Genomic DNA, 10378 nt, shown 5'->3' with positions numbered 1-10378 from the left:
TACAATCTAATAAATCATACACTAAGCACTTACTTTTGTCAATTAATTAAATACTTCTCGATCAGATCAATCACAATTTATTTTAGAACTATTTTATCGTACACGTTTCAGGGGAGCCTCCTCCTCCACTCATGCTGAGAACATGTCAAGCTTTCCTCAAGCTTGGAGTTGAGTTAGAGTTTTTAAAAGCTGATTATGAGTTGATAACAAGATACGCGCATTTGGGAGGATCTGGGGAGAACGTAATTATAGAACAAACTTTTGAGGAAAAAATTGCCGCTGAAAAACGAAGAGCTGATGAAAGAAGAGCTATAGAAAATCCAAGAAAGCCTCTTGAATACTACAGCTACTTCACTTGAAATCTAAATGTGCTTTATGTTGTAGATCATTTAATGTGTAAGAACTTCTTTTAATAAAATATAAGATCCTAAAATCATGAATGAGTTATTGGGAATTTCTCAAATTGTTGGCCATGTAAAATGTTTCAATTTAATTTTGATTCTCACTATTGGTTTTTAGGTTTATTTTTCGTTTATTTATTGAATTAACTTATATGCTAACTAGCGGAAAACTCGATATTCGCTACCGAAACTTTCCAATTGGTTGAAATTTTAAATAAATTAGTGTTTAAGTGCCAACAACCTTCAGTCAACAATTCAGCTACAACCTGCTTCGCTCCAAACGATGTCATCAAGCAGCTATTATAATGTCTCACCCGGTCCATAAAGTGTGGGGCCTCAGTATAGTGTTAAGATCCTCAATAACAAGTTTCGTTTTAAAATAGCCTTGAATTTATACCACTCTTACATGTCTTACAAAATTTAATGAGAATTTAACCTTGATAGAAAGTCTTAGTTTAAAATTGCCTCAAGATAATTGTTATAAAGTTTCTACTGTCCTTACATGAGGCCAGAGACATTGACTTTAGTGTAGGAAACTCGGCAGGAAATTGGATTCGTCTTCTTATGTTTGTGTTTGAGATATTTGACTAAAGGTTTTTTTACAAAGGCTTCTAATACTCATCCAGCACTACTCTACCCTATAGTAGGCCTAGGTTGTCCTTTTTGTGCAAAAGCTAGATTCGATTTAACACAGATTTTTTATTTAATTAATTCAGATTAAACTACTGATACTTTGCCAAAAAATACGGTTACTTACTATTATTTAAAATTATTTTTTACATGGTATTATCTTTTTTATTTACCCAACGTGTCTTTTAAGTGTACTCTTAGTGTAGTTTAATATATAACTAAATACCTTCTTTGTTATTATTTTTTATTTCTTTTACTTATGTCCCATTTTTAACTTCTAGCACGCTAGGTTCTAGCCCAAACCGGGTTTACACATCACTTTAGGCTAGTCCTAGAGAATTGTGGCACTATCACATGAATAACATTCATTGGTGATTGGCTGGATTTGAACCCAGAAACTCAGGCTCCGAAGCTCCTTGCTCTACCATTAAACCACCTCCTTCGCCCACTGTTAAACTAAATACTCGGGAATACTAAGTACTAGTCACTAATAACCTCTGCAATCCACTGATCAAAAGTGACTAGGATTAAGGAATAGAAGTATTTATTCTATTGGTAACGTAACACCATTGACTATCTAAATAGTCAAAGGTAACCGTACCACTAAACACATACGACACTACTCAATAACCAAACAGATTTTTTATAAATTTACTGAGTTGAAAATAATTATAATATCTCATGAATATTCTGATAGTATAATAGAAACACATTTAAAGATAAGTTATCTCTTATTTTTAAATAAGTGGGTAACTTCAGTGGTTCTTAACCTAACTAAAATGTAAATGTATATATGAATTAATTCAAAGGAATGATTATATTTAATAAATATCTAATTTTACACAGGGAATTACATTAGCTACCATGACGTGCTATTTAGGAACAGAATCATCTAAATGGTATGAGAGATTGTTTTTCTTTTTTTGACATTGAAAACAAAATTATTATTGTCTTTAAAAAGTTGGATTTTGATTATTAATCCAAAATTATATGTTGTTATTAAGATGAAATATGTTTGCAAACTTGTAGCTTTGGACGAATGATAGAAATCTATAAAATCTCTCTTCTGCACAACTGTTGTATTTATCAGTTCGGTAATAATTTCATGTGTGGCTTCAGTTTTTTTTTCAAAATATTTGTTCTAGAGCATTAAGTTTACATTTACTTTATAGCCGGTATTGATAGCTGTACAGAAAGGAAAAAAATATCGAAACATGGATGAGTAAATAGAGAACATAGAGAAATCGAGAAATTTTACATGAACACTTGTTTCTTAATATAGCATAGGTTAAATTAGAGGACAGTTTTGTTATTGCTGAATTATTAATTTCAGTGACAGAAAGCTATTGACAGTTACCTACGTCCAACAGCCAGAAGAAAAAGATGGGTAAGTCTGCATCATTATGAAAATGTACCATATAAACAATAATCAAAAATGAAATGTGATATTGAATCATTTTACGTTGTTCGTGTATCCAAGTTTAGTAGTACAATTTAATGATGATTAGTTCAAATTTCATTAAACTATCATTAAATAATATTCTTTAAAAAAGGGCACAGTTTTATAATTATTTTATAGTTTTTAGTGCAAAATAGTTACATTTAAAACTGGGGCACAAATCTATAGAATTCCATAGAAAATTCAACACGTTTGACTACGTTAGAATGCTGTCTGATAAACATAACTCCCTAAACACAACTTTTTGCACTGGTAAAAGTACATTAACAATTTAGGTCAGTAAAAGTCAATGTATCCAGGTATGAAAATGTCATTCTTTATTATGATCCGTCCCACAGTCATAAAACCTATGGGTAATAATATTCTACTGGCATAATGCTTAACAAATGTCCAGCTAATGCCAAGATAATTTCTAGGTAATGTCTAACGCCTAAATAATGTCTAGCTAATGCCTCGATAATAACTAGCTCATGTCTAGCTCTTTTCTAGCACATGTCTAGGAAATGTCTAGCTCATATATAGCAATGTCTGGCTAATGTCTAATTAATTCTTAACAAAGGTCCAGCTATTGCCAAGTTAATATCTAGCTAATGTATAACTAATACTTGGATAATATATAGCTAATGCCTAGGTAATAACTAGCTAATGTCTAGCACATGTCTCGCAAATGTCTAGCTAATGTTTAGCAATGTATGGCTAGTGTTTAGCTTATGTCTAGTAAATCTGTAACTAATGTTTAGCAAATATCAAGCTAAAGTCCAGAAATGTCTTGCTGATGTCAAGATAATGCCGTGGTCCAGTGGTTCAGATCCCACCTTGAGCTGTCGTTCCATTAAAAAGCTGATCTGGTCTTTTAAGTGGATGAACGTTGCATAAGTTTTATTAGTTTCAATGAAGCAGTAAAAAAAACTTCGTGTTTTTGTGACCTATATTAGAATAATGGGTTGAAAATTTATATAGTCTTAATGTTGTAAGAATGAAACTCAACAAATCAAATGAAACTCAACACAAACAAATTAAACATTCGCCGATCGATATTTATCTAAATTTATAAGCACGTATTAGAAAAAAATATGTAACCAAGCCTTAGGTCTTAATTTATAACTTGTTTGTTTCCATGGCTCATGTCTGTAGCTTGTGAAGTATATGTAATTTTTACACAACAACGTCCAACGTTCACTGTTGCTTGATGTAGGACAAACATATCCTGAAACCTGGGTCCAAACGAAATATCCTCAAACGAAAAATATCCTGAAAAACTACTAACATTTATTCAAACGACTGAAGGTGTTTTTAATCTTCATTAGTGTGAACCACTTGGGGGCAACGACCACGTCTCATGTTTTCAAAAATACAATAAATAAAACTAGGATCACTGAGTACACCCCTATATTATATCTAAAGTAAATCTATATATGATTTATTTAATTTTTCAGCCCCTGTAAGTACAGCCAAGTGGTGGGGGATGAAGGTATGGAGATGATCCCTAGATGGGCCTGGCAGGCACCTCCCATACCAGAGACTCCAGTACTACCAACCCCTGCAACTCTGGTGCGCATAACAATAACAGGTGGCCAACCTTGCAAAACATTCGACAAATGCTGCAAGGCACTCAAGAAGATCAGAACTGTGACGAAGAGGCAGAAAGGGATCGACGATGTTCCTTTCAAGTGAGTTGGATGTGAATTTATTTGTTGTTTAGTTATTTGTAAGAGGAAGAATACACTCAAGTTCGAGGTAAGTGAAATCTACCTATTTTGGATGAATAACATTTGATGGTTCCTCATTTTGAGAAACATTTGAGTTTATTAAGGAAGAAATTGTGTGTTAAACAAAAACTATACTTAAATTTTGAATAAAAAAATAACAAGAAACATGGTTTATCAATTAATTGGTCTTATTAATAGAAAAAAAGGTTATTAGTAAGACTATTTTGTATTATGTGCATTTGGGTCAAGTTGTGTAACTTAAACAGTTGAGATTGGAGAATGAGTTAAATATTCTACTACAACTTGTTTTATAAAAACACACTAAAGTTTGTAAAAAGTAATATTTAATATAAGACTTTGTTAGCGGAGAGAGTTGTAGCTACCCTTTACAATGTAAAAATGTAAAGTGAAATCAAACTAAACTCGAAGCTTTTGTTAATTTTTTTCATAACAGAACAGATTTTAATTTATTTCTTCCATTTAAAGTAAAAAATTAAACAATTTGTTATTGTGAATTGAACAACTGCTACAATTTGAAAAGCTTTTGAATAATTTTCTTGCAAGGTGTAATCAATAATAATCATGTTCCATATTTGATTAAAGTTAAGTATTGATTAAATATATTGCCTAAATACTATACTACTATCAAATATGCACACGAAAATCGCTCGATAAATTGATTAGTAGAAATATCTTACCAGCCCTAACTTTGATTATTTGAAGAACTTCTGTAACTAAATCATCCTTATCTGGCAAATCCATGTAACTAAACCTATTCGCAAACATAACAGCTGGTGTATGCAACACTACACTATTATAATACCTTTAATTATTTTGTTTTCTAATCTGAATGCAAATTTCTGATTGGCAGTTTTATGATTGGAGCCGATGGTCGAGTCTACGAAGGAAGGGGGTGGACGTTAGAACCCCATAGAGACAGGTTATTCGCTCCAGAGCTCATGGGAAATTATTTGGAGTTTGCATTCATTGGAAAATACGACAGCAGTAAGTACAAGAATAGAATACTAATATTTGTTAACAATGTGTTTATTGAAACATACATACAATATTTACTCTTCCCCTATTGTTCTATTGAATATCGACAGGTTCATGTGGCTTGGAGTAGAACCTACCCAACCCTCTCTAAAAATAGCCATTTGTATGTAGCTAATTGATTGTTTAATGTGCAATGAAACTTTACAGAAAATGGTTTTCAAGTGCAACATATTAGATAGTGATTGTCTAATTCGGCATATTTAGTAATACGATTTGTTTTATTAGGGTAGTAACGGATAATATTATATACTGTAAATAAGGTCATTAAAAAGTTCTCGATAAAATAAGTTTGGATACTCTCATTGTTCTTGAGGCTAAGCAAGCAAATATTTTAGTGTACTGTATTGTTCTGTTTAATAATAGTTGCTAGGAATATGAAAAAGGGGGAAAAATCTATTTACGAGAACCAAGATAGAAATGGGTGTACATTTTTTATATTTAAAATCCAAAATAGAAAAATACATTTTGTCAGGCTTAACTCGTCATTATAAATATAGACGAGTTAACAAAATAACCTGTTTTTTGGCGTACAGTACAGTTTTAGTTTATGGAAATAATAGTATTGTTGGAAATGATTTGCTTATTTTTAGGTTCATTGCCCACAAACAATGTTGATTACTAGGAAACAAACTAATTTCCTTAAAACAATTAATGTCTTTTAAAAGGAGGCAAAATGCGTTACTAGTGAAGTAAAGGTCTAGAAAATTAATTGATAAACTTTTAAATTAGTATTATGGTCTAACCACCAATGTTCTTGTATAAGGGGGTAAATTTAAATGCTAGGCTACTCTGTCAGATAAGCAATTTTCATCAGACTTAGATAGTTGTCTCTATACTAAGAATACTATTTGTGTTATTTTTTTTTTTAGTAAATCTTTAATTTGTGGAAACCCCATTTATATGGTTATAGTGAAAGTGTGGTTATACAATAGAATATAAATAAGTTACTTTGGTATTATACCGATCACACCTTAACCTAACCTAACCTTAGGGTGGACTATGTTTTAGGTTAGGTAAGGAATATTTTGTTATATAAACTAATAAAAACTTTATTTGGAAGTCAATGTATCGTGGTGTGGTCGGTATAATACTAAAGTAGCATAAATAATTTTAAAAACAAATACTTTTTGTATCCTTGTCATGTTTCTGTATTTTTGTTTTGAAATTGTCAAAGAATGTTTTAAATCTTCCAGAACACAAGGAGCCGTGGGCCTGTCGTGGTACAGCAAGTATGCTGCTAAGATATGGAGTAAAGATGGGCTTCATACACCCAGAATACCACGCTGAATATGACTACCAAGACAAGGTGTTCGACTACTTCAGAAAGCCAAGAAAGCTCAATAGATGGTTTAGACCTCACACGACAAGATAAAAACACGACATTTAAACTTAAAATTTAAATACTATTTTATTTCAAAGCCATCCAGCGAGTTGGAAGAAAAAGACATTCTCTAAGAATATACAAACCTTCAAATATGTACCTGCAAGTTATTGTTTTAAGAAAGGGTGGTTGTGGGGGTTTTGCTTTATACATGTTTATTAAAAACAATTGAAGAAATATTAGTTTTGTCTGTACAACAAATCATACGTTTACTCCTGAGAATCTTCTAAGAAATCTTGATATTCTGTATAATCGGGCTTAATATTTTTATCAACAATAGAATATTTGATGAATAATTTCAAAGTTGCTTGATAATCATCTGGAGGAGTTGAAACTGAAATACACCAAACAAATACAAATTTAATAGGCTACAAATTAAAAAATAAAAAAATTATCGTGTACTTGTATAAATATAAATTTAAACAAAATTTATATTGTGGTTATAAATTTATTGCTTTTAGTATCATTAGGTGTTAAAGTTTATCATAACAAAACTTTTTAGAAGTTTTTTTTAACTAACTGTCCAAACAAAACATATTATAAACAAACTATCTGTATACTAACTACCTATAACTAGTTATATACTATTAATTAAGTAGTAAGTAGTATATATACTTACACACTACTCATAAACTAACTATATTATTTGGAAAAGAATTAATTAAATCGAACAATAATATTATTTATAATATACCTGTTAACTAAGCTTATCTAACTTTCAAAAGAATACAATTAATTTACCTAAGTTTGAAGGTTTTTTTATCGACTGCACAAAGATTTAGTTACCAAAGGTTCGCCAATTCAATGTTAATAATTCGTGTTAGTTTTATTTTTATTTACAATGTTTTCTTTGTGTTTGTATTAGTCTGTGCTGCAAAACTGTGGGGAATAAGATAAATAACAGAAATAATCAATAGACCTAGTGAAAAGAAACAAATGTAAACGTAAATTTGATCAAGTATGTTGCGTCTGAAAACCCGGTAAGAATTCGATTTTGGATTCTAACGCCAGGTTCCAAAAACTAAAATCTTACTCTTAATTGCCTTAATATTTGTACAGTTAATTCCTTTGTTGTTACGCATTTTTGTTATCGTTCGAGTTGTTCTCTTAATATTGATAAATATTTTGTTGATGTAGAGAATACTCATTTTTTAACAAACCGACTGTAAAATGATACAGTTATGAAGCAAACCTTGGTATCCTTAATAACGTAGATTTGGATAAATCGTAATAATAGAATATTTTTTCATAAAAAATATAAGCATCTATAAAAACCATGTTAACTCTCTAACAGTTTAGAAAAGCTTTTCGTAACCAAATGAAATTTTTTTTATACTTTATTTCACGTCCATTATTTTCTAAGTGACCATAAGCCATATTTATTATGCTTGGTCAGCTTAAAGGCAGTTTTGGTTACTCAACCCCCCTAAAATAACATTGAACGACACGCTTTACCAACCTTTTACAACTCCTTACGCTTTTTTAAGTTCAAAGTCCATATCCAAATAATTTTCTGAAATATAAGCGATCTTAATAAAATCAAAGTACAAAAATGAATAGAATTCACTGAATAATTTCATAAGATCCGCAAATACATTTCACGAGCCGGGACTAGTAATGTTGATAGCACGTCACTTCCAAAAGAAATAAATTGCACGGTGGACATGCAATTGAGTATAATCATCCTTCTTATATTTTGATTACAGCTTGGCAATGTTTCACATTTTACATCACTCAACCATTCTTAATGAATATAGCGAACCTTTGCTGAAATACTATCAATGTACTAACCTTTGTTGAAGTCGCCCAAATACGCTATGTCGACTACAGACTTTCTCAAGTGGTCACAATATTCTGCAGACCTGTAAGGTAGATAATTCCATGTCCTTCCCTCATATACCCTGCCATCTCCCCCTATCATGTAGCTAAGAAAATAACAATTGAAAATGTTTAGTTGAAGCCGTAACAAAAATATACATCAAAGAAAAATATTTTATGTACAAAGGTTATTTAACATTGCTATGAGGAAGGTCTCGTGATACGTTTTCTGAGGCTAAAAACCTGTCAAAGTTAAATAATAATAGAAGACATAGTAAAGAACTGATGTGTCCCACAAATTTAAAATTATTGAAATTAGATTTCTTAGCATCCGCTTTAGTGTACCAAAGTAATTGTATTTTAAGGATCTACTTAAATAACACTAGTAGATTATACAAAACCTTGGCCATATTAATATTTTTAAAATTATATACTATGCATTTCTTTCATTGATTTATTATTTGAAATAATAGAAATCACTACGTATCATACTTTATTAATATTTAATTGGAAATTAAATCTCTCGTTTGACATTGTATTCAGTGTCATGAAGATGTAACGGTTTGATTAAGATACAGAAAAATGAGTTGTCTTGATATAACTATACAATTTTGGGTTACATAGTCAATAAATGCAGCAGGAGTACGAAATAACATTAACATACATGAGTGGAACGTGCTATGGATAGCGATTTATATAATTTGAAAACAACACTTATTAAATTATTTTGAGGTAAATTTTCACCGAACAAACGACAACTTGAGGAAAATAACTTAGTGTAGAGCTATTCATTCCGTAAATAAAATTCATATTATTTTATGATGCTGACACATGATTAAATTTCTATAACCCCAAACAATGATCTTATATTTTGTTTAAATTTTAAATATTTGCTGGATGGTTTACTTGTAAGCGATGTCTTCAAGGCCGCAAAACTTCATATGGTACTTCTGTATCCTGCGGAGGACCTGTGCACACTCGGATACATTGCTGCACCTATCCTCACGCTCTCCTGTGGATACTATCCTCACATGGGATATAGGAGTCAGTTGGATACTTTCTTTGACGTAGTTTTGACCATCAAGTCCACCCCAACCTTCTCTGGGAACATACTCCAAATCTCCTCTGCCAAGCTTCTGGATGAATGAAACTGGTCTAGCAAAAACACAGTTTAATATATATTAGTTGTTCGAAAAAAAATCTGCACTCGTATTTAAGTGCTGAACAATGTTATTTTGGTTTGCAATTATTCTCACCGTATTATTATATTTTATAAACATTAATACCGAGTAAATCACTTGATAGGACACTTTTGAATCACCTAAGCATTATTTTTTTCTTTTCACTCTTGTACCTTTTTGCAATTTAATGATTAATAGATCATCCAAGGAAAAGTATAAATCTAAGTATTGATGATTTTAAATTGATCTAAAAAATGTCTATTTAAATTTTATACTTTAATAAATTTACGGGATGAAAAGCAAGAGATAAAATTTTAGGATTTAAAACAGAAATAATGAGAACTAAAAATAATAAAATAAGTTTAACTTCCTGTAAAAATAAATGTAGTTTGCATGCAACGTAACCCCCATTACAAAGATTCACCGTGCTTAAAAGTCAGTTCATAAACAGATGACATTCACACATTGTGGCGTGCAAAAAATGTAACAAAAAGTTGAAACAAAACTTAATTCCTAGTCTATAATAGTAAATATATAAAAAATGTAATGCATAAGAAGGTTTTAATTTAACTTACACCGACATTGTTATTAGGATGATGTTTTCTCTAACTTATTCACAACAAAATCATTGTAACACCTTTTTCAACCAAAATTTTTACTGAATTGTATTACTAAATTGCACATGAAGTTTGGTCATTATCCACTTAACGGACTTTAACGGAACTTCAAACATTTTAACTGTT

General features: G+C 30.8%; 2 protein-coding genes across 2 annotated transcripts in view; one reads left to right on the top strand and one right to left on the bottom strand.

Moving 5' to 3' along the window:
* Positions 1-1880: 1880 nt before the first annotated feature.
* LOC128987928 (peptidoglycan recognition protein 1-like) lies at positions 1881-6815 on the top strand. Its single transcript, XM_054409030.1, has 5 exons — positions 1881-1930; positions 2365-2418; positions 3927-4160; positions 5071-5204; positions 6449-6815. The coding sequence occupies exons 1-5, from the start codon at positions 1896-1898 to the stop codon at positions 6625-6627; spliced, it is 636 nt and encodes a 211-aa protein (XP_054265005.1). The 5' UTR covers positions 1881-1895; the 3' UTR covers positions 6628-6815.
* Positions 6816-9356: 2541 nt separating this feature from the next.
* Positions 9357-10378, bottom strand: part of LOC128985275 (peptidoglycan recognition protein 4-like) — a 47051-nt gene continuing 46029 nt past the window's right edge. Inside the window, exon 4 of the mRNA XM_054404665.1 lies at positions 9357-9609. Within this exon, the coding sequence (XP_054260640.1) occupies positions 9357-9609 (253 nt within the window). The remainder of the gene's footprint in view (positions 9610-10378) is intronic.

Source organism: Macrosteles quadrilineatus, unplaced genomic scaffold, assembly GCF_028750875.1.
Source record: "Macrosteles quadrilineatus isolate MER2022 unplaced genomic scaffold, UCM_ALF_1.0 Scaffold_2__2_contigs__length_208266976, whole genome shotgun sequence".
Taxonomy (NCBI): Eukaryota; Metazoa; Arthropoda; class Insecta; order Hemiptera; family Cicadellidae; genus Macrosteles; species Macrosteles quadrilineatus.
This window is presented reverse-complemented; position numbering and strand designations above follow the sequence as displayed.